Source organism: Megalobrama amblycephala, linkage group LG7 (genome assembly GCF_018812025.1).
Source record: "Megalobrama amblycephala isolate DHTTF-2021 linkage group LG7, ASM1881202v1, whole genome shotgun sequence".
NCBI lineage: Eukaryota > Metazoa > Chordata > Actinopteri > Cypriniformes > Xenocyprididae > Megalobrama > Megalobrama amblycephala.
In genome coordinates this window covers 18320570-18346476 of record NC_063050.1, presented here as the reverse complement: position 1 = coordinate 18346476, position 25907 = coordinate 18320570, and the positions used below count along the sequence as shown (strand labels likewise).

Below are 25907 nucleotides of genomic sequence, written 5' to 3'. Positions count from 1 at the left end.
GTTATTTTGCAGAACGGCTGGTTATTGTTGCTGAGCACTATGAAAAAAGCCTAAAAGATCTTCTGAAGCAGGGGAAACCAGTCAGGTAACAATCAAGTCCAACTGAAAATAATGCGTGGTTCAAATGTTTGGGGTCTTTTTTTTTATATTTTAGAAAGAAGTCTCACCAAGAATGCATTCAATTGATTAGAAATGGCCAAAGCCATTACTCCAGTCTTCAGTGTCACATCAGGGTTCGTACAAGGTGCTTAAAGGGATAGTTCACCCAAAAATGAAAATTTGATGTTTATCTGCTTACCCCCAGCGCATCCAAGATGTAGGTGACTTTGTTTCTTCAGTAGAACACAAATGATGATTTTTAACTGCAACCATTGCCATCTGTCAGTCAAATAATGCTAGTGGATGGGAACTTCTACTATAAGAGTAAATAAAACTTGCATAGACAAGTCCAAATTAAACCCTGCGGATCGTGACGACACATTGATGTCTTAAGACACGAAACGATCGGTTTGTGTGAGAAACCGAACAGTATTTATATCATTTTTTACCTCTAATACACCACTATGTCCAACTGCATTCATCACTCGATTCGTTTGGTCTGATCGCGCTCTGACAGCGGCAGTGATGTATCGCGCATATACTTCAATGAGAGCGAGACATCACTGCCGCTGTCAGAGCGCGATCAGACCAAACGAATCGAGTGATGAATGCAGTTGGACATAGTGGTGTATTAGAGGTAAAAAATGATATAAATACTGTTCGGTTTCTCGCACAAACCGATCGTTTCTTGTCTTAGGACATCAATGTGTCGTCACGCGCTGCAGGGTTTAATTTGGATTTGTCTAAGCAAGTTTTATTTACTGTTATTGTAGAAATTCCCATCCACTAGCATTATTTGACTGACAGACGGCAACGGTTGGAGTTAAAAGTCATCATTTGTGTTCTACTGAAGAAACAAAGACACCTACATCTTGGATGCTCTGGGATGCTCTGGGGGTAAGCAGATAAACATCAAATTTTCATTTTTGGGTGAACTATCCCTTTAAGGTGCTTAAATTTGACTTCTTGAAATTTAAAGTCCTGGAAAACCCTTGAAAAGGTACTTGAGAAGTGCTTGATTTATTGAAAGACTATATATGAAATTAGTGTTTAATTTTATCGATAAAACAAACTTTTCACAGAAAATTAACAGTCTGGTATAGATATAGAGACATTTCGCATGGCTATGAGTGTGATATTGCTCATATAAATATCCAAGTATATGATACAGCTTTCATTCTTCAGGTCAATTATATATTCATGGGGAAAAAAAAGTTTGAATAAGGAAAGCGTTATCTTTGTCATAGTATCCTTTCAGTGGTTAAAGTTACCACAATCGTTGCATGTGCTGCACTTTATTTGTATCATTTTGTTTTATTAGTTTATATTTATTTATCTATTTGCCTTATTTGCCTTTTTAGAATTTGAAAGATAATAAAGATATATTTTGATAAGTGAGATCTCTGATTGTATTCCTTGATAAACAAAAAAGTAGTGCTTGAAAAGTCCTTGAAAGTCCTGGAATTTCATTTTACAGTATCTGTACGAACCCTGTCACATGATCATTCAGAAATCATTCTAAAATATGCTGATTTGCTGTTCAAGAAACATTTATTATTATGTTTATTATTATGTTATAATGTTTTATATATATATATATATATATATATATATATATATATATATATATATATATATATATATAATATAGCTTTTATTTTGACATTATTTTAATTCAGCATTTGAAATAAAAGTAGTCAACATAAATGTCCGAACTGTTGAAAAGTACCATGACATAACCATTCGATGCTATCACTGTACCATGGTACTGCCACAGTATTTTCTGAAAAGCATATTTGAACAGTTCATATTCTTCAGACTTCACTCAGTGACTAGTTTTATCATTTTTAATCTGTTCTATATTATCAGGTCAAAAGACCCATTGATATTTGTTGCAGAGGTTTTTTTGGTCTGAGATTCATTAGTGGTTTGCATCCTCTCATGTGGAAGCTATTGACACTATTGTCAAATTCTTCATGGGGACAGTTTTTGGGAAGCTTTTCTTTTCGTGAAAGCATTTGATCACTGTGTGTGTTATTTTTGTTTTTGTTATGTGTGTTATTTTTGTTTTGTAATATTGACACAATTGAGATCAGAGTTTAAGAAAATGATGAATGTTATCAGCAGGTGTAAATTGGGCCAATGTGACAGCGGTTCACTGTCAAAGACTATTGCCGTAGATGGTATTTTACTGAGCGAATGTTCCTAAAAATGACTAAAACAAGACAGAGGACAAAATCAACTTATTGAAACCAGTACAACTTCAAATTTTAGACAAAATGTAAAACATCAAGTGAGAATTTACAGTCAAAGCAATCAGTCTAGCAATATTTCAGTACTCCATTGAATAATCTATCCAGATATTTTTAAAGGAATGTGTTTTTTGTCATCCTGAATTTTCTACAGGTTTCTAGTCAGTGTGTTTTCAGTTTCCAGTGAAATTACATGAGTACTTTATTCAGTAAATTCATCCTTATTTTTCAATTCCATATTCCTGATTCAGAATAAAGCATTAATTAAATTAAATATTGTTTCTATGCATTTATATTTAAAAGAGCTGTAACATCACAAACAGCACCCAAATCTTTAATCGGCACTTCATCATAAATTCACCAAAAACTAACTCTTTTGTTCATGAAATGGCATGGCATAAACATTTTATTCCCATAAGGGATTTCATTCACTTTCATTCTTTAAGGTTTCATTTGTTAACATTAGTTAACTACCTTAGTTAGCATGAACTAAGATTGAACAATACTTCTACTGCATTTATTAATCATAGTTAATGTTAATTTCAACATTTACTACTACATTTTTAAGATGAAAAGTTGTGTGTGTTAACATTAGTTATTAAACTGTGAACTAACATGTGCGTTTTTATTAAAATCCCCCGTAGTCAATAATTTTATCACTTAAAACTCATCTTTGATTACCAAAATTACATGTTTTTTTTCCTGTAAAAAAAAAATCTGCCTTAAAATAGCTTGAATGTAACTCTACACCCTTGCCTCATTTAATATACACGGCTCTATGAATATGATAATTAGCCCCGCCTCCACTCACTCGCACGAGCTCAGACGAGATCCACTCGGTCAACTTACTGAGATAAATGCTGCACAGTGCTATCGCTTTTTACAAGTCGGACACATAACGGTAATTAAAGGTTCTCTAAGCGATCCTGGGTGGAGTAACTTCCTGTTGACGTTCGAAGTGTTGTCAAACAAAACAGAGGCTAGCTAGACCCTCCCTCCGCCTCCGACTGTCTTTGGTTTACTGCAGTTTTAAAGAGAAAAAACTCAGCAATGTTGTTGACATATGAATTTGCACATGGTTTGTCTTAAAGCATGTTAAAAACACAACATAGACATAAAAACAACATTAAACACTTGATTTTCACCACAGGGGGACTATAACTATCATTAACAAAGGTTAATAAATTATTGTAAAAATACATTTCTCATTGTTAGATTGTTAGCTTATGCACTAACTAATGTTAACAAAAGAAACCTTATTGTAATGTGTCACCGCAGTGTCTTTCGCTTTCAGCTCTCTTTTGTTCATGCAATATCATTGAGCATATAAATAGCTGTAAAAGCAGCATTCCCAGGTAAACCAGTGGTATATTTCCAATAACTGATTGATTTTAGCAGTGACTGAACAGCTCAGACTACTCTTGTTCTGCCATCTACTGTCTAAATCAGACAGTTTATTATGAAATAATGGCGCTTAAATTAATTCATAGGGAATTATACAGTATTTTGCCATGTTATTTCTATTGTGTACAATTGGATTATGCCTTTTATTTGACCTCACAGAGCCTTATTCAGTCAAACATGGCATAGGTTAACTCATGTGTATATCCATAGTTACTTAAGTTTTTATATATATGTATTGAATTTTCCAGTTTGATTTGATAGTGATGTTTTCAGATGTTCTTGTCTCTCTCTTAGTCCAGAGAAAGTGCTTCAGGTCGCTTATGAAGTGTTAGAAGGTTTGGAGTTTATGAACGAACACGGCATGGTGCACCGCGCATTGTCTCCCAACAATGTTCTCCTGGATCGTGAGGTATGTGGAAACAAGGAAGTGTATTGAGAACTCATTGGTGTGTTGTGTTGCATGATGTAAAAAAAAAAAGAAAGAAAAAAAAAAAATTTGGGGTGACCAAGTGCTCAAAACCATTTTATTTTATTTTATTTTATTTTATTTTATTTTATTTTATTTTATTTTATTTTATTTTATTTTATTTTATTTTATTTTATTTTATTTTATTTAGTGTTTTTTATTTTATTTTATTTAGTGTTTTTTGTTTTGTTTTGTTTATTTTATTTAGTGTTTTTTATTTTATTTTATTTTATTTTATTTTATTTTGTTTTGTGTTTATTTTATTTTATTTTATTTTATTTTGTGTTTTGTTTTTTACTTTAATTTTTGTTTTGTGTTTTGGTTTGGTTTGGTTTGGTTTGTTTTTTGTTTTGGTTTGGTTTAGTTTAGTTTTATATTTTTATGTTATGTTATGTTATGTTATGTTATTTTTTTTATTTTTGTTTTGTTTTGTGCTTTATTTTTATATAATTCTAACCTGTCATTATTGTTGCTCAAAAGTGTAACAGCTGTAGTTTAAGAGCTTTATAAACAAACTGATAATTCTGACAAACTTAAAACAGTAAACCCAACAAATATTAACAATGTGATGAAGTTTGTCAGAATGATCAGTTTCTTATTGTTACTTTGTCTTGCTTTCAAGTCACTGTTTTCCTGGAATGAAATGTTCTTTTACAAACTCAACAGGGTAAAGTGAAGTTGGCCAAATTCGGCCTGTATCATATGACCGACCACGGAGCAGATGTTGACTTCCCTATTGGGTACGTCATTCAGCTATAATGTTTTCCATTTGTTTCCTGCTGTAAGATATTCCTCAAAATGAAACTCCCGTGCTTTGGTGTCTATATAAGGGTACAGATAACATCTCGGCATCATTATAGCGGAGCAGAAAGTCAAGGCGAGCTTTAAATCTTGTGCGCCGTCTCTTTAAGATGCATTGTGGCTCTGAACCGAAGCGCCAGCCTTTCATGGAAAAAAAGATCAGTGGGTCACGCTGTGCTCTCGTAATAAAGAAAGATGAACTAACATTAGATGCGCATCATTGTGGCTCATCTTTGTTTTGATCAAAAGCAGATCCTGGATATCAAAGCGGCTTCCTTATGTGGCATCTTAAATAACATATCTGAGTGGCACGGCTAGGAGCCCTCATGTTCTCAGAGGGGCTGTCTTATAATATCCGGTTGTGATTTGGGTTTTGTGGGACACATCTTTTGTTATCTGGCATCACAAGGACCACATCTGCACTCTGTGAGACCTTTCCAGCACCCGTGTTGTCTGTTCCTCTCTGTTTCCGTAGGTATCCATCTTACCTGCCTCCAGAGGTTATTGCTCAAGGCTGTTTCTATTCCAGCGACCCCTCTATCATTGAGGCCCCGCTTCCTTCAGGGCCCAAAACAGACGTTTGGTCTCTCGGGGTGCTTCTGTTTGAACTCTGTGTGGTACGCTCTGAGTTTTCATAGATTCAGCTCAACAGGGACTAAACTGAATTTTACATTAATGCAAATCGGTTTTCCCCAGGATATGAATAATTTACAATGTTACATATATTTTTTATGCTTTATAAATGAAAACCCTTTTCCCCTAAGGTTTTACTTACAGTTTACATATTCATGAGTGTGTATCAGACAATGGCAGTAAAGTTTATAAATTACTTTTCCCCTAAAATAATCCATTGATTGAAATTTTGTTGATTGCAGAATGTCATGCAAGTCCAGTTATGTCTTCTTAGTCCAATTATAAACATTTGACATCAAATTGAAATGTTAACTAGATAGTAAAGTTTGTAAACAAGCTTTAATGTTGTTTAAAGTCTGTTTTAAAAACACAGATAGATGGATGGATGGATGAATGGGGTAGAACGTTTGCTTACTGCAGAAATATTAACTTCTCATTTTCACTGACTTTTTAACTAACCACACAGATTCTATAGCATTTACTATTTGATATCATGTGACTTGTGTTGTCCAACAGGGAAGGCAGATTCTGCAGAACATTGATATTAGTGATAGAATGAAATTCATCATCACCTTAGGTGAGTTCATGTTTACATTACGCTATTTATTCATTCACATCACATTATTCTGTCCATTTTCTGTTGTAATGAATTTCACCATTAGAATATCTCTGATTTTTTTTTTTTGCTTCTTATTGTCTCTACAGGATGCATGGATGACATAATCACTGTTCTTGCTGAGGAACACGGATGCTTGGATACAGTTAAGGTAAGTTTGCTCGTCTTAATGGATAGACTTTCATCGTTGTACTTTACATTCCATACAAAGATAGATCTCAAGTTTTTTTGTTTTTTCTAAACCTTTTACTGCAGGACAGAAAAGTACACAATCAGTGTCACAGTAAGATGTGGTTTATCTCTGTGGTTTCATTTCAAAGGGATTTAACTTTAAAAGGTTTACTTTGAAACCTCTCAGATAAACTCTTCTTAGCTTGACACTGAGCGCACACCAGTCGTATGGCTAATGTTTTCCAAATGTCCTCATAAAACCTCACTTTTCAGTGGAGTTTATAGCGTGAATGACAGAAAGTGCTGATTTATTAGAGTATGGCTGGGTTTGATGCTTTACTAATATTCTTGTCTCTGACTTTTCCCCAGGAGCTGCCTGAAAATGTGCAGGCTTTATTGAGGAAATGCCTGACGTTTCTCCCCTCAAAAAGGTAGTCTGTCCATCTCCTTTATCATTTCTTTATAGGAAAAAAAAAAAAAAACCTCCTTCTAATCTTCCAAAGCTTTTTATGCAGTCATATTTGCTTATAAATGGAATAAATATAAATAATAATAATATATAATAATAATATAATTCTATAATTGTAAATAAAAATAAAATGATGAATTTAATTATATTATTTATTTAATATAATATATTACATCTTTTATTTTATTTTATATATTATTTTTTTTAATATCATATTGGTGCATAATAAATGGAATAAATATAAATAATAATATATAAAAATAATATAATCGTAAATAAAAAAAATAATAATAATTTAAAACTTTATAACTTATATATAGTGGCATGAAAAAGTATGTGATCCCCTTGCAGAATCTGTGAAAATGAGAATTATTTTAATAAAATAAGAGGGATAATAAAAAATACATGTTATTTTTTGTTTAGTACATCCTGAGTAAGATATTTTACTTAAAAGATGTTTGCATTTAGTTCACAAGACAAAACAATAGTTGAATTTATTAAAATAACCCCATTCATAAGTATGTGAACCATTGATTCTCAATACTGTGTGTGGTTACCTGATGATCTACAACTGTTTGTTTGTTTTGTGATGGTTGTTCATGAGTCTCTTGTTTGTTCTGAGCAGTTAAACTGAGCTGTTCTTCAGAAAAATCCTCCAGCTCCTGCAGATTCATCGGTTTTCAAGCATTTTTGCATATTTGAACCCTTTCCAGCAGTGACTGTATGATTTTGAGATTCATCTTTTCACACTGAGGACAACTGAGGGACTCAAACTCAACTATTAAAAAAGGTTCAAACATTCACTGATGCTCCAGAAGGAAACACGATGCATTAAGAGTCGGGGTGTGAAAACTTTTGAACAGGATGAAGATGTCACAATTTTTCTTATTTTGTTTAAATATCATTGTTTTTCATTTAGTACTGCCCTTCAGAACCAACAGAAGACACTTGCATGTTTACCGGAAAAAAAATTAAGTACAATTTACCTTGATATTCGAATTCAAAAGTTTTCACCCCCCGTCTCTTAATGCATCGTGTTTCCTTCTGGAGCATCAGTGAATGTTTGAACCTTTTTTAATAGTTGAGTTTGAGTCCATCAATTGTCCTCAGTGTGAAAAGATGAATCTCAAAATCATACAGCCACTGCTGGAAAGGGTTCAAATATGCAAAAATGATTGAAAACTGAAGAATCTGCAGGAGCTGGAGGATTTTTCTGAAGAACAGAGCTCAGTTTAACTGCTCATGAACAACCATCGCAAAACATAAAAACAGTCGTGGATCATCAGGTAACCACACAGTATTGAGAATCAATGGTTCACATACTTATGAATGGGGTTATTTTAATAAATTCAGCTATTGTTTTGTCTTGTGAACTAAATGCAAACATCTTTTATGTAAAATATCTTACTCAGGACAGTACTAAACAAAAAATAACATGCATTTTTTATTATCCCTCTTATTTTATTAAAATAATTCTCATTTTCACAGATTCTGCAAGGGGTTCACATACTTTTTCATGCCACTATATCTATATATATATATATATATATATATTTGTGCATATAAATGGAATAATGTAATCTTATAATTTTAAATAAAAAAAATAGTTAATACAATTATATATTTATTTTTTTATTTATTTTGGAGTGTAAACATTATATATTTCACTCAGCCCAAGTCAAGTTATTTGCTTTGGTCTAATTGAATCGTCATGTTACTGGAATTGATTTACTATCTATTAATTATTAATAGAAATTTGAATAAACAGAGCAGAGCAAGCTTATGCTTAATTAATAATGATGATTAGTGTCTTCGCTAATTGTTCCTGTCTTTCAGACCCACCCCAGCAGAGCTTCTGGGAGACTCTGTGTTTGAGAGCATTTCCTGTCAGTACACGCCCTACCAGAGCCCTGTGCGTCTGTTTGCCGCCTCCCCGCGCTGTGCCCATTTAGAGCTTCCTGAGGACATCAGTGAACTCTGTAAAGGTTTGGGTCACCAGAACTCACACTAGAGAAAAATGTTGAAAATCATTTTAATGACTATAAAAAGGTTATTGCTAAAAATAAAGTTAATGAGTGTGCTGCTGTGTTGTGTAGATGATGGAGAGAACTACCTGGCAGAGAGAGGCATTGATGAGGTGTATCACCTGTGGTGTCTGGCAGGAGGAGACCTAGAGAAAGAGCTGACCAATCAAGAGATCATCCAGTCAAAACCTCCTGTCTGCACCCTTCCCAAGTACCCACACATCTCTGATCCCCACATAATGCCAGCTTTAGGATCAGCTTTATCATTATTTCAGGGTGCAAAATAAGACATCTTGTCATTTGAATTTTATTAATATTGTTGAATATGTTTGCTATTTAGGTTCATTTTGGAGGATGGCGAGTCTTTTGGTCAAGGCCGGGACAGAAGTTTCCTATTGGATGACACAACTGTGACACTTTCTCTTTATCAGCTCAAAAATGTAAGTGTATTTGCTCGTATGGGCCATCAAATGTAAATAATTAGAGGTGTGATGAGACACTTAGCTCACGAGACGAGACACAAGAGTGGGTTCATAAGAACGAGATGAGATTTTTGCACAGCATTTTTAAGAAATCCTCAGTGACAAAATTCATGACTGGAAAAATAGTCTGCATGTGCATTTTGAAATGTTTTAACTAATCATCTTGTAAATGAATGTAATTTCAGTTGTACTTTCTGAGTACGAATTATCATATGTATTGAAAGACAACAATATATAAACCCTGTAAAAGGTTTTGCCACAAACTCAAATGACTGACTTCTCTCCTGTATGATTTCGCATGAATCTCTTCAGACCTTTCTGTACATGAATTATGAGCTTCCAGAACTTCTGATTTAAGCTGTGTGTGACCTCCTAACTCTTTTCCACAAGTTGAACAGTGTAGTAGACTTAAGTTCGTAGTGGGGGAAGAAGGAGGCGGGAACCGGCGAACGTTCAACAAAACTTTAATACCAAAATAAACAAAGAACAAAACGAAAGTAATGCCGGCAGACCCTCGCGGACGTCTGCCGGCCACACAAACATAATAAAACGTAAAATAAAGTCCAGGCCTGGTCCTCTCTCGTCCTTCACTGTAGTCGCTCCTCCTTTTATGCTCCCGGAGCTCCTCCGTGAGGGACTCAAGGCCGGTGCGCCTCCCAGGTGAAGCTCATTAACACTCGCGCCACCGGCCTCGCGCCGTTCCCTCACGGCTCTCGCCCGCCCTGGTCGCCACAAACAGAGAAAAAGAAACTGTATAAATAACAAAAATCTTAGTCTTATTAATTGCAAACCTTAAGTGCAACTATAATCAAAGTACTCTATTAGTATTCAAAGTGAAAATGGCGAATCCTCCGCCATGGTCTTGTCAGTCATCTCGCGTTACTCTCATCACGTGATCAGTGAACTGTGATTCCTGCTGCACTATATGCAACTCTGCAGCTCGTGCTGGATGAGCAGAGGAGACGTTTACAAAAGTTTACAACTGAAGTGACCATTATCCAGCTGAATTAAATGTTTTTTTATTTATATATATATATATATATATATATATATATATATATATATATATATATATATATATATATATATATATATATATATATATATATATATATATCAATTATCTTTAACAATAACATGATTAACTTTTTTTTAAATGTCTACAAAATTGGTTCGTGTTGAAGCTGTCAAAAGTTTTGAAACTAAATCTGGACAATATTGGGCATTTTTTTTTTTTTTTTTATAGCACACCCCATATGATTTAACAAATCCAAATAACGTATTTTGACATGCTAAAACACTGCTAATCTCTCATTATAGAGGCTGAAGGATGTTGCAGGGGAGACGTACTATCCGTTATTGGAAGATGAGTAAGAAATCTTCTCTTGTTCATTAGCTCTCATTCTGTGTTCAGTATTCTGGTGTGTTTGGCAGCAGTCTGTGTCTGTCTGATGGTACAGAAATGTCCCGTGTGTCCCGCAGGCAATCCAGCCTGCCTCAGTCTAACAGCAGTAATGAACTGTCTGCCACCGTCACACTGCCCCTCATTATCCGGGAAAGAGATACCGAGTACCAGCTCACCCGCATTGTCCTCTTCGACAGACTGCTCAAGGTCCTTTACACACACACACAGTTTCTGAAAATGACCATATAAGAATAGCTGATGAAATCATCTCATGATGGACGTCCACCCACAGGAAAATTGGTTCATAAAGATTCTAAATTATGTGCTTTTTTTTATCTAAAAATGCTAAAGGTTGTTTTTTGAGGTTAGTTTTATGATTAGGGCTATTAACATTTTCATAAAGACACCAAAAACAGTCATTTCATGTCATTAATGTTGATTTATCGGTCCTTTTGAAACCTTTTTTGTTGATGGTGATAGCTGAAAGTTTCGTGTTGAGTAATAATTCATAGTAATAGATTTCATCAGCTCGTAAAATAAGTTTTAACACTCTGCTATTTCTATAAAATAATTTTATAGTGGAAAAAAAATAAGTGCAGCAAAACTACCATGATGAACAAATATTTTACTGTTATTTTACAGTTTAAATAATAACTCATTGTATTTTGCATAAAAATATTCAGAATAATATATTTTTTTTATATTTCTTCACTGTAAAACAATGCTGACTTTCATATCAATAAAAGCAATTTCTTTCTTTGTTTCTTTCTTTCTTTCTTTCTTTCTGAAAGTAATGTCACAGTGCATATCTTAAACCTCCTAAAAATACCTTTTTTTCCTTTTTCTCCTTTGTTTTTTATTGTGAAATATGACCCGGGCATGTTCTTGACAGGTCTTATGACATTCCCCTTTGTAATAATGCCATAAATGTTTTGCATTTATTTTTTAGGCATACCCCTACAAGAAGTACCAGATCTGGAAGGAGGCGAGGGTTGATATTCCTCCTCTTCTGAGGGGTCTGGCCTGGGCAGCCTTACTAGGAGTTGAGGTACCAACAAAATACTGCGTTGTACACCAAGGAACAGATTGTTCAATTTAATTCAGTTCACGTTTATTTGTATAGCGCTTTTCACGATACATATCGTTTCAAAGCAGCTTTACAGAGAATGCATGTCAACATTACAATTTAAAGAATGCAGTTAGCAAATAATGTAATAATTTAGGCAATTAATTTGCAATCACTGTTAGCAGTTTAACTGAAGGTAGAAGCAATGAGCTCCTGGAAAAATGAATTACATATTAACAATAACAATTGTCAAGGAATATATTGTAATTGTTCAGCAATAGATGTTTCACAACCTTTTTAATAGGGAACTGTGAGCTGGTATATTTATTTATTTATTTATTTATTTATTTTTTTGTGTGTAGTCAAATCAAACAAGTAAAAAGCATGCCTTGCATTTTTGGTCTTTAATGGACTATCGATTCCTATGTTTGCATGACGTGTGCAATCAATCAAATGTTGACATAAATTCAATGCACATTTCACTTTTAAGCAATGACCTTTTCCATTGTAATTTTGAACGTGCCTTTTAGTGCAACACTCCTATTTTTATTCCCACATTCAAATCAGTTTACAAACTCCCACAGGGGGATATCCAATCAAAATATGACGGCATCGATAAGGACACGCCCATCCCCACTGATAGACAGGTGAGAATCACGTCCATGTGTTTGATAGTCTTTGCACTGATTAGAGTTATTGAAAAACTGAATAATTCATCAGCCTGTTGAATAATTCACTTTGTTTGCGGAGTGCCTGTCTTCACCTTTAAGCCTTGTTAAGATTTGACTATCCACTGCTGAATATTTCAAGCAATCCTGGCGCAAACAGCGCTGACAGAAATCTGAGTTCATTTAAGACTGCAGATTTTATGCATTAGAAGCTTTAGAGATTCGTTCAGCCTTTGTTATATATGTGACACAGATTGAAGTGGACATCCCTCGCTGTCACCAGTACGATGAGCTGTTGTCGTCGCCTCAGGGTCACGTCAAGTTTCGGCGGGTACTCAAGGCCTGGGTGGTGTCTCATCCTGACCTGGTCTACTGGCAAGGTGATGGAGCAATAGTTGGGTGGGGTCAGATGCACGGTTGAATTTTTCTACCACTAGATGGCAGCAAAGCCTCACAGTGTTTGATTTGTAACAGGCATCTTTATGGTCTAGTGGCCTAAAGGTTCTTACTATCTGATAAAGATAACAGATCAAATCAAGTTTGTGCGCTGATGTGATTTATTAATGTCTGTGTGGGTGAGTCTCACAAAATCTGTCAAGAAGATCTCTGGGTCATATTTCACCCCAATGCAAAGAAAAATAATCAGAAATTATATTTTCTTTAGAGAAAGGTTTTTTTTTTTTCATTTATTATCATTACAATTAAGCAAATTTTCCATCCATACATAACTCATTTAATTTTGCATCAAGAAAATTTGGTATATTTATTTTCAGGATGTAAATTTTATTACAATTAAACTAATTTTCTCCTCTAGAATTCTCACTAAAATGTAAAGGAATTTAATAAGATATTATATTTTCCATAAAAAAAAAAATTAAGCTTATTTTAGGACCATTAAGGTGTTTTTCATTATGGCATTTATTATCATTACAATTAAACACATTTTTCACCCAGAATTCCTCTTATCATGATATGTAATTCTTCTCATTGGTGATTCTCATTATATTCTCATTACTGTAATACAGTCATGTATGCCTAGTTTAATTAAAAAAACACAAATCACTGCAATTTGTTAAAATAAATAAATAATTGCAGCAAAACTGCCATGATATAAAAATATTTTACACTTTAAATAATAACTCATAATATTTTCCATAAAGAAAATACTATCTTCTTTTTATTTTATTTTATTTTATTTTATTTTTTTCTTTTATGGTGAAATATAACCCAGGCATGTTCTGGACAGGTCTTATGAGATTCCCTTGTGTGTGTTGATTACTTTCTCATTTGATGTTTTTGCTTTAGGCTTGGATTCCCTTTGCGCACCTTTCCTTTATCTAAATTTCAACAATGAAGGTAAGATTTCTCACTTTACATTGAGGTCCATTAGTCAATGTTTTTTGATGTATTAACTATCATTAACTAACAATGAGCAATACTAGAGACACTAATATCAGGACAAATATCATGTTTAAAAAATAATAATTTGGCCATAAATCAGTAACACTTTACAATAAGGTTCCAGCTGTGTGTTAACCTTAGTTTACTACATTAGTTAACATGAACTAACAATGAAACATAATTCTAAAGCATTTATTAATATTAGTTCATGTTAACTAATCTTAACAGATGGAATCTTATTGTAAAGTGTTGTAAAGTGTTACTGATTTCTGGCCAAATTTTTATTTTTTTAAACATTCTTCCTGATATTAGATGCCTCTAGCTGAGCTAACTCAGTCTTGATTTCATTTTCTCTCCCAGCTCTTGCGTATGCATGCATGTCTGCCTTCATCCCCAAATATCTGTACAATTTCTTCCTGAAGGACAACTCACATGTTATTCAAGGTAAGGTGATCTTTCTGTCCCTCCGTAAAGAATATAGCTACAGTACTGTGTTGGGAACATGCAATTTTCATTGCAGGCTAAAAAAAAAAAAATACCCACATTTTATCAATTTACAACATTTCTGACTTTTGTGTGGCATTTACACGTGCTTGCTTATGATGCAGCTGTTTCGTAAAAATCCTTTAAGTGTGTATGGCTGTTACACTACAGTGATTACAGCCATAAACACTTAAAGGATTTCTGTAGTCTGATATTCGGGCATGTTTGTTGTTGAGTTTTGCTTGCTCAGCTGTCAGCACTTCAGCAGCAGAATTGCTTTGTTTTGCTCTCTGACTGAGCTTTAAGCGAAGTGTTTGTCCTGCCATGGGTATAACGTGGTAAAAGTGTTTTTGGCTGAAGTACAAATGCCTGAATGCTCTTATTCTTCACTTCTTCAGAATATCTGACCGTCTTCTCGCAGATGATTGCGTTCCATGACCCTGAGCTCAGCAACCACCTCAACGAGATTGGATTCATACCTGATGTAAGTGTCCTCCTGAGATAAATATTTCAAAACAACATGAAATCACATCAAAATCAAATCAAAACTCACCCTATATTTACTTTGTTACATGCTTCATGACATCTGTATTTTACTTTTGTGGCTTTTAGTTCATTCTTGTTAGCTTTGAGTGTCATTTCTAAGCTAGTTTACTTCTAAAAGAAGTGTTTCCATTGGCAGAGCAATAAAGTAATCGTAGTGCTTCTTCGCCCCAAAACCAGTATGGGATGAGAAATCGTAGAGCTTCACCACTAAACACATACTCAATGAGAAATCATAGCACTTTGCCACTAAACCCAAACTCAACGAGAAATCGTAGCGCTTCGTCACCACTAAACCCATACTCAATGAGAAATCATAGCTCTTCGCCACTAAACACATACTCAACAAGAAATCATATGGCTTCACCAATAAACCCATACTCAATGAGAAATCATAGAGCCTCACCATTAAACCCATACTCAACAAGAAATCGTAGAGCTTTGTCGCCACTAAACCCATACTCAATGAGAAATTGTAGCGCTTCGCCACTAAACCCATACTCAACAAGAAATCGTATCGCTTCGCCACTAAACCCATACTCAATGAGAAATCGTATGGCTTCACCACTAAACCCATACTCAATGAGAAATCGTATCGCTTCGCCACTAAACCCAAACTCAACAAGAAATCATATGGCTTCACCACTAAACCCATACTCAACGAGAAATCATAGAGCTTCGCCACTAAACCCAAACTCAACGAGAAATCGTAGCGCTTCGTCACCACTAAACCCATACTCAATGAGAAATCATAGCTCTTCGCCACTAAACCCATACTCAATGTCAAAATTATATCGCTTCGCCGCTAAACCAATACTCAACGAGAAATTGTATCGCTTCGCCACTAAACCCATACTCAACGAGAAATTGTATCGCTTCGCCACTAAACCCATACTCAACGAGAAATCGTATCGCTTCGCCACTAAGCCCATACTCAACGAGAAATTGTATCGCTTCGCCACTAAATCCATACTGAATGAGAAATTGTATCGCTTCGCCACTAAACCCATACTCAACGAGAAATTGTAGCGATGCACCGCTAAACCCATACTCAACGAGAAATTGTATCGCTTCGCCACTAAACCCATAGTCAACGAGAAATTGTAGCGATGCACCGCTAAACCCATACTCAACGAGAAATCGTATCGCTTCGCCACTAAACCCATACTTAACGAGAAATCGTATCGCTTCGCCACTAAACCCATACTCAACGAGAAATTGTATCGCTTCGCCACTAAACCCATACTCAACGAGAAATCGTATCGCTTCGCCACTAAACCCATAGTCAACGAGAAATCGTATCGCTTCGCCACTAAACCCATACTCAACGAGAAATCGTATCGCTTCGCCACTAAACCCATACTCAACGAGAAATTGTAACGATGCACCGCTAAACCCATACTCAACGAGAAATTGTATCGCTTCGCCACTAAACCCATAGTCAACGAGAAATTGTAGCGATGCACCGCTAAACCCACACTCAACGAGAAATCGTATCGCTTCACCGCTAAACCCATACTCAACGAGAAATCGTATCGCTTCGCCACTAAACCCATACTTAACGAGAAATCGTAGCGCTTCGCCACTAAACACATACTCAACGAGAAATTGTATCGCTTCGCCACTAAACCCATACTCAACGAGAAATTGTAGCGATGCACGGCTAAACCCATACTCAACGAGAAATCGTATCGCTTCGTCACTAAACCCATACTCAACGAGAAATTGTAGCGATGCACGGCTAAACCCATACTCAACGAGAAATTGTATCGCTTCGCCACTAAACCCATACTCAACGAGAAATTGTATCGCTTCGCCACTAAATCCATACTGAATGAGAAATTGTATCGCTTCGCCACTAAACCCATACTCAACGAGAAATTGTAGCGATGCACCGCTAAACCCATACTCAACGAGAAATTGTAGCGATGCACCGCTAAACCCATACTCAACGAGAAATTGTAGCGATGCACCGCTAAACCCATAGTCAACGAGAAATTGTAGCGATGCACCGCTAAACCCATACTCAACGAGAAATTGTATCGCTTCGCCACTAAACCCATACTGAACGAGAAATTGTATTGCTTCGCCACTAAACCCATACTCAACGAGAAATTGTAGCGATGCACCGCTAAACCCATAGTCAACGAGAAATTGTAGCGATGCACCGCTAAACCCATACTCAACGAGAAATTGTATCGCTTCGCCACTAAACCCATACTGAACGAGAAATTGTATTGCTTCGCCACTAAACCCATACTCAACGAGAAATTGTAGCGATGCACCGCTAAACCCATAGTCAACGCGAAATTGTAGCGATGCACCGCTAAACCCATACTCAACGAGAAATTGTATTGCTTCGCCACTAAACCCATACTGAACGAGAAATTGTATTGCTTCGCCACTAAACCCATACTCAACGAGAAATCGTATCGCTTCGCCACTAAACCCATACTCAACGAGAAATTGTAGCGATGCACCGCTAAACCCATACTGAACGAGAAATCGTATCGCTTCGCCACTAAACCCAAACTCAACGAGAAATCGTAGCGCTTCGTCACCACTAAACCCATACTCAATGAGAAATCATAGCTCTTCGCCACTAAACCCATACTCAACAAGAAATCATATGGCTTCACCACTAAACCCATACTCAATGACAAAATTGTATCGCTTCGCCACTAAACCCATACTCAACGAGAAATTGTATCGCTTCGCCACTAAACCTATACTCAACGAGAAATTGTAGCGATGCACCGCTAAACCCATACTCAACGAGAAATTGTATCGCTTCGCCACTAAACCCATAGTCAACGAGAAATTGTAGCGATGCACCGCTAAACCCATACTCAACGAGAAATCGTATCGCTTCGCCACTAAACCCATACTTAACGAGAAATCGTAGCGCTTCGCCACTAAACACATACTCAACGAGAAATTGTATCGCTTCGCCACTAAACTCATACTCAACGAGAAATTGTAGCGATGCACGGCTAAACCCATACTCAACGAGAAATTGTATCGCTTCGTCACTAAACCCATACTCAACGAGAAATTGTAGCGATGCACGGCTAAACCCATACTCAACGAGAAATTGTATCGCTTCGCCACTAAACCCATACTGAATGAGAAATTGTATCGCTTCGCCACTAAACCCATACTCAACGAGAAATTGTAGCGATGCACCGCTAAACCCATACTCAACGAGAAATTGTATTGCTTCGCCACTAAATCCATACTGAATGAGAAATTGTATCGCTTCGCCACTAAACCCATACTCAACGAGAAATTGTAGCGATGCACCGCTAAACCCATAGTCAACGAGAAATTGTAGCGATGCACCGCTAAACCCATACTCAACGAGAAATTGTATCGCTTCGCCACTAAACCCATACTCAATGAGAAATCGTATCGCTTTGCCACTAAACCCATACTCAACGAGAAATCGTATCGCTTCGCCACTAAACCCATACTCAACGAGAAATTGTATCGCTTCGCCACTAAACCTATACTCAATGAGAAATTGTATCGCTTCGCCACTAAACCCATACTCAATGAGAAATTGTATCGCTTTGCCACTAAACCCATACTCAACGAGAAATTGTATCGCTTCGCCACTAAACCCATACTCAACGAGAAATTGTATCGCTTCGCCACTAAACCTATACTCAATGAGAAATTGTATCGCTTCGCCACTAAACCTATACTCAATGAGAAATTGTATCGCTTCGCCACTAAACCTATACTCAATGAGAAATTGTAGCGATGCACCGCTAAACCCATACTCAACGAGAAATTGTATCGCTTCGCCACTAAACCCATACTCAACGAGAAATCGTAGCGCTTCGCCACTAAACACATACTCAACGAGAAATTGTATCGCTTCGCCACTAAACCCATACTCAACAAGAAATCGTATCGCTTTGCCACTAAACCCAAACTCAACGAGAAATCGTAGCGCTTCGCCACTAAACACATACTCAACGAGAAATTGTATCGCTTCGCCACTAAACCCATACTCAACGAGAAATCGTATCGCTTCGCCACTAAACCCATACTCAACGAGAAATTGTAGCGATGCACCGCTAAACCCATACTGAACAAGAAATCGTAGCACTTCGCAACTAAACCCATACTCATCGCGAAATCATACGGCTTTGCCACTAAACACATAGTCAATGAGGAATTGTAGTGCTGCACTGCTAAACCCATACTTAACGAGAAATTAGACAGGTCCACCCCCAGGGCATAATCCGTCCCTGGTATGAGCCTTGATATTTCAACAGCAGATCCTCCCCAGAGTGATTGAGTGCATCTATGCATTCTTGTCCTGTCACACATCAGATCTGCTGTGGCTTCTGTCATTGATAGGGCGCTCACACGCGCAGCTGACCCTGAGATTTGAGCTCTGGCCAAGTGTTCCACAAGCACGCACGGACCGGAACGTTCTGGAATTCACACACGCCTCCCTCTTTATTTATTAAAATGCCGGGTTGATGTCTCTCTACACTGATAGATAGGTGACCTCCACAGACAAATTCACCCACAGCTCTATGATTGAAGGTCCAAATAAAAGATGAGTTGTGGGAATCAACACTGAACTGGTCTTTGATGCAAGAGGAGTGAACTGGCGTTCTGTTCAGCCTCTGAACAGCTGCTGTTATGGTTCGACAGCAAGAATGAAAAGAAGACTCATGAGAGGATGTAACCACTGCCGAGCTCTGAGAAGACCATTATATACGCTTAACCCTGCCATAATTCCCAATGCATTTGATCTGGAAGTGTTTGTTTTCTTGTCAGCACAATCCCAATGTCACCTTGCGCTCTTATAAAAGGGCCACGTTAATAGCATTTTACATCTTTCATTGAAAGAAAATGAGCCTTGTTAACTTGGGCCAGAAAACAACTGCCCAGAATATGCTAACAACCATCTGCTCATGCTCTAGCAACCACCAAGAACACCATGGTGTGTTATCCATGGGCAAACGCCAGTCATATTATGTTCAGAAAAGTTTAATCTAGTTTCTTTTTGTCTGAAACCAGATGCTTTCAAACGATGGCCGTTTCTTTCCATAGTTGTCATTTTAATTTTCCCTGTAGTTGGGATAATATTTGATCTTGATTTGACTTATCTTGTTATTATCAAACTGTCTTTGAGGCATGAATACATCTTGGCTGATGTTAGTTGAGGATTTGGCTGAGTTCAGTATGTCTGCATGAGTGCTATTATATTTGGCAACATAAGGCCTGAAATGCAAAGCAAAGTGACCTAGTTCTGTGTCCTGCTTCATGTTGGCATTCTGATGATGTTGGATAGGCCCATTTTTTGCCAAAACTAACCTCTATTATTATGCTTTCCTTTCAAAGCATTCATTAAATTGCTTGGGCGAAATAGCAAACACGTAATTTTGGACCTAATTGGGTAATGTTTGTTGTGATGCAATTGAAGGCGGTCATTTTCTTGTCATTGTCTTTTCATTTTCTCAAGATCAATGTTAGAAATACAAAAATATTAAGCAGCACAAATGTTTTCAACATGGATCAAACGTTTCTTGAGCAGCAAATGAGCATATTAGAATGGTTTCTGAAGGATAATGTGACACTGGGATAATGATGCTGAAAATTCAGCTTTGCATCACAGGAATAAATTACATTTTTAAATCTATTCAAATAGAAATCAGTTATTTTAAATTGTAATAATATTTCACAATATTACTGTTTTTATTGTATTTTTCATCAAATAAGTGCCGTCTTAGTGAGCATTAGAGACTTCTTTACAAAAAATTGCAAATCTTACCAACCCCAAACTTTTGAATGGTAGTGTATATTGTTCTATATTGAGTGTCAGGATGTCACTGGACCTCATCCCATCATGCACCGCTCCTTATTGCCTCTTAATTCAACTCCTCCGCGGCAATGCTGTCATGTTTAGCAGCGGTCAGTCTGTCTCAGTTGGAGATGGAGCTCTTCCCAGCAGGGAGCTGAGCTGGCTAGACCGAAGCCTGTCTCGCGCTCGTCCTCTCATTTCTCTCTAAACCCCTCTGAGGCCGAGCCACCAATCAACTGCTGAAATGGATTATACATCCTACCCAACCGCAACAGAGCAGAACCATGGGAAAAGAGGCAGTGTTGGAACAGGTGCTGGAGGGAGACGGCAGTGAGACGCAGGGATGTTGGCTGTTCATTACACTCCCACACACGTCCTCTCGTTTCACAGTGAGCTGTGAAGCAAAGGCCTGAATTACAAATACAGGTTTCCTCTGATGAATTGAACAATAGCTGAGGTGTTTTATTGGGAATTCTAAAAGGGCCCGTGCTGTTTATTCATATTAATCACATTGTTGCTCATGTAAAAATGGCTTTTGTGCACGACTGAACATTCTTTCTTTCTGTTCCTTTCAGCTGTATGCGATCCCCTGGTTCCTTACAATGTTCACACGTAAGTATCAGCGACTCATGTTGAATACAGATCTGAAGCATTAGGCAACGTTTAACTATTTTCTAGATTCATAGATGATACCTAATGCACAACCTATTAACAAATAGGACCTTATCATAATTATATTAATAGGACATTATTATAATAAAGTGTCAGTTTTCCTCGTAAAGTTGACCAGTTCCTTTGTTTTTGCGACCTTAATTTGAAGAGTGTTGAGATGATCCAGATGGTAAAACTATAGAAGGATGTATAACTAATTATGGTGGGTTTTTTTTTTTAAATGATTTGCACTGTAGTAATTTATGGCATTTATTTTGGTTTGAAATATGAAATGTGCATCTATCTTCAAAGACGTAATCAGAACAAGAATTGTTCTTTTTCAAAGACTTGCATTTCCAAAACAATAAGCACTGATGGACTAATCCTGCATTGTTTCATCAAACACGCTGTAATATGCAGTAGCTTGTGGTAAAAATACACATAATAATAGCAACAATAATGATATTTATTATTATTATTAGTCTCTGAAACAGATGGTTTGGATAGTTCCTGTTCTGAAATCTCAAAATACACAATCTGGGATTACAAAATACACAATATAGCAGCAGTTATGATATATTAATGTTGACCGTATTAATGCACAGCTGTTTCAGTGCAAAGGCTGCAAACTACACTTGCAATAAGTCATTCGTTGTCCCATTTCCTTCGCAGATGTGTTCCCCCTGCACAAGATCTTCCACCTGTGGGACACTCTGCTTTTGGGAAACTCCTCTTTCCCCTTTTGCATCGGCGTAGCTATTCTACAGCAGCTGAGAGACCGTCTGCTGGCCAATGGCTTCAACGAATGCATACTGCTCTTCTCAGACCTGCCCGGTAAGAGTCAGCGGTGCACACGCACACGGAAAACATTTTTTCATTACCATGTTCTTTTGAAAGCATTTCATGTTTTCCCCTAAAGTCGTGATTTAGTTTCTCATAACCGCCTCTGACCCAACAAGCTGTTGCCTCTGTGCCTTTAAGACTTGACAGCTGTTAGGTTTAGCTAACCTCTGTATACCAGTTTAGTTCAGACTCTCATTCAAGAGGGCAAGTTGTTTGAATACTGAATATTGATGTGTAAGCATGGGCTGTTGTATGCTTATGGCAATTTGTGAATTACTTTTTTGCAGTTTAGTTTGTATAAATTTGCATTGCGGATGAACATTTCTGCATTGGTTAAAAAAGTTAGGAAAATCCAATTTTGACCACTAAAGCCAAGTTTACACTACAGGACTTTAAACGTCGGCAGATCGCTGTGCTGTTCACAGCGTGACTTTCTGTGGAGTCTTTAAGTCGTTGTGGTGTTCACATGACGTGACCCTATGTAAATGATCTGCAACAGGAGGTTACACACTACACAAGCTGACGACAACTGTCACCCAACGACTTTATTTGAAAATGGATGTTGGGAGGAAATTAGATTAAATTTTGAATTCAGTTTAATTAAAATTAAAATAACCCTTTCACACATCAGTTTAAAACATTCTGGCTGACCTACCAGAGTTAAGGCGTCTGTTATTTTAGAACGTTTCCCTTTATTGTTTCGATGACGATGCATCATGCTTGTCACGTGACACGCCGCAGCCAGCTGGCCACACTGTATGACAGATGTATTGCTTTTCTCACCATGTCATCCGATATTCCAATTCTCAAATATGTGCAAGTGAGTGTTTTGTCATTTAAAAACCTATATAATGACCTTGATCCTAATATATAACGTTAATTCATCCATTTGTCCTGAAGTGAGTGAGTGATTGTTATCATTGGCTGTTGCGTCGCGACACGTGACACCACAGGACATCGAGTCTGCCGATAACTCCAGATATTTAGCGTGCTAGATATTTGTCTGGCTTCAGTGAGGTGTCGGCGACGCGTCAGCGAACCTCTTTGAAGCGGCGTTGAGTAGATCACACATAAAGATTGGCGAGTGCCGATCACATGCTGATTTTCCCCCGATCACAGCCCGACCTGTCGGCGAGCTCGTTAACTTGCAAATCGGGCTTAAAATCCTTTAGTGTAAACTTGGCATAAGTGTATGCTGGAATTATGTAGACCAGGTGCATTGTGGGTAAATCTGCTTTATACTATTGAAACGGTGAGTGTACACTCAAGAAAAGGTTGTATATAGAACCTTAAAGTGCTCTATAGGGGCTTTCGCACCAGGTAGTCATAGGAACTAGCCACCAGGACGGTCCCCCGAGATCTAAATTTCCCCCTAGGGCCATTTTCCTCGTTGCAGTAGTAACTCTGAAGTGACGTAAGCCAGCAGACACCGATGTCATTTAACAGCATCAACAACTGGAGGATGGAAGACGCTGTGATCGGTTGAGAAGTGCCTTCGGCGTTGGTTCATCTATTGTTGTTTTCCTTGTTCGTGGATTAAGTATATGTAAACTGAGTTTACAAGGCTTTTTAAAAATGGCAGGTGCAGGTGTTTCATATGGCATGCATTCGACCAATCAGCACACACTTAAGTTATGTCGCTGGTAGTTCATATTGTGCTTGGTTCAGCCTCAGACGTCATGCTCACAGACCGTTTGCTGAATGTCTGATGCATATGGAAACTTAACTGGAAACACTTCAGGATTTTCGAAGTCGTCATCTGGTTGGTTGAATTTAACAGGATGTCTAGGAGACATGTGTGTCACGTTCTTTGACGGTCCGTCTGGAAACAAATGCTGTGACGCCAAACCCCCTCATAGAAGAAGAAAGTCGTCGTGTTTACAACTGTGACAATAAGCGCTCACCAGGATCAACTAAACGCTGGATTCTGAAAGTATGTAAAGTTCGCAGCTCCATTGTTGCAGTAAACTTGCACAACATTTTTGAATTAATAGTTTATTATATCTGTTATTATAGGGACATCGACTTTACATTTTCGGAACAAAACAAACTGTGATTGGTTGTGTTACATACCTATTGGGTGGTCCTTGGCCAATGAAAGCTGCAATACATTCCAGACCTTCTGCCATCAGTTTGAAGGTCTGGCTATGCAAGACTAGGTTAGACCCAACTCTGAGCTAATTTAGTTCCCCCAAAAGGTGTTTCCATAGCTAAAATCGTTCCCAGTTCCTGTGGTGCGAACACGCCAAAAAGTGTGCACTTCCACTAGTAGTTATAAGAACTATGAAAACGTTCCTACTGTGCGAAAGCCCCTTATCAGGCGCTTCATATAGAACCTTTTAGGGGTTCCCATTATGGGAATAATGTTAAAATGATGTTAGAATAATGTTAGAATAACGTTAGGGGAACGTTAGAATAACGTTAAAATAATGTTAGAATAATGTTAGAATAACGTTAGGGGAACGTTAGAATAACGTTAAAATAACATTAGAATAATGTTAAAATAACGTTAAAATAACATTAGAATAATGTTAAAATAACGTTAAAATAACATTAGAATAATGTTAAATTAACATTAGAATAATGTTAGAAAATTGTTAAAATAACGTTAGAATAATGTTAGAATAACGTTAGAGGAATGTTAGAATAACGTTAAGGGAACGTTAAAATAACATTTGGGGAATGTTAAAATTATGTTAAAATAATGTTAGAATAATGTTAAAATAACGTTAGAAAAATGTTAGAATAACGTTAGGGGAACATTAGAATAATGTTAAAATAATGTTAAAATAACATTAGAATAATGTTAAAATAACGTTAAAATAACATTAGAATAATGTTAAATTAACGTTAGAATAATGTTAGAATAACGTTAGGGGAATGTTAGAATAACGTTAAGGGAACGTTAAAATAACATTTGGGGAACGTTAAAATTATGATAGAATAATGTTAAAATAATGTTAGAATAATGTTAAAATAACGTTAGAAAAATGTTAGAATAATATTAGAAGAACATTAGAATAACGTTAAAATAATGTTAAAATAACATTAGAATAATGTTAAAATAACTTTAAAATAACATTAGAATAATGTTAAATTAACGTTAGAATAATGTTAGAAAAATGTTAAAATAACGTTAAAATAATGTTAGAATAACGTTAGGGTAATGTTAGAATAACGTTAAGGGAACGTTAAAATAACGGGAACGTTAAAATTATGATAGAATAATGTTAGAATAATGTTTTATTCATTTAGATTTATTTAATTTGTTTAATTTTTAATTTTTAATTTAATTTTATTTTAATTTGTTTTTTATTTTGATTAAATGTTATGAATTAAACAGCTCTTAACATACTTAAAACACTAGAAACAATTAATTAATAATCTGTTAAAGGGATAGTTCACCCCATTTTCGAAATGAAAATTCTGTCATTAATTACTCACCCCCATGTCATTCCAAACCCGTAAGACTTTCATTCATCTTTAAAACACAAATGAAGATTTTTTTGATGAAATCCAAGAGATTTCTGTTCCATTGACAGTCCATGCAACTACCAATTTGACGCTTCAAAAAATTCATAAAGAGATCATAAAACTAATCCA

The 25907-nt window shown here is 36.4% G+C and overlaps 1 protein-coding gene across 4 annotated transcripts in view; it reads left to right on the top strand.

Annotated features, from left to right (window-relative positions):
- Positions 1-25907, top strand: part of tbck (TBC1 domain containing kinase) — a 68890-nt gene that overhangs the window by 4250 nt on the left and 38733 nt on the right. For all 4 annotated transcript variants that reach the window (XM_048196305.1, XM_048196303.1, XM_048196304.1 and 1 more), the window contains exons 3-22: positions 13-85; positions 4050-4164; positions 4888-4961; positions 5498-5639; positions 6172-6232; positions 6361-6422; positions 6812-6873; positions 8748-8896; positions 9008-9146; positions 9276-9375; positions 10738-10787; positions 10900-11029; positions 11772-11870; positions 12473-12535; positions 12810-12936; positions 13862-13912; positions 14318-14401; positions 14839-14924; positions 21386-21422; positions 22134-22295. In XM_048196305.1, the coding sequence (XP_048052262.1) occupies positions 13-85; positions 4050-4164; positions 4888-4961; positions 5498-5639; positions 6172-6232; positions 6361-6422; positions 6812-6873; positions 8748-8896; positions 9008-9146; positions 9276-9375; positions 10738-10787; positions 10900-11029; positions 11772-11870; positions 12473-12535; positions 12810-12936; positions 13862-13912; positions 14318-14401; positions 14839-14924; positions 21386-21422; positions 22134-22295 (1866 nt within the window). The remainder of the gene's footprint in view (positions 1-12; positions 86-4049; positions 4165-4887; positions 4962-5497; positions 5640-6171; positions 6233-6360; positions 6423-6811; positions 6874-8747; positions 8897-9007; positions 9147-9275; positions 9376-10737; positions 10788-10899; positions 11030-11771; positions 11871-12472; positions 12536-12809; positions 12937-13861; positions 13913-14317; positions 14402-14838; positions 14925-21385; positions 21423-22133; positions 22296-25907) is intronic.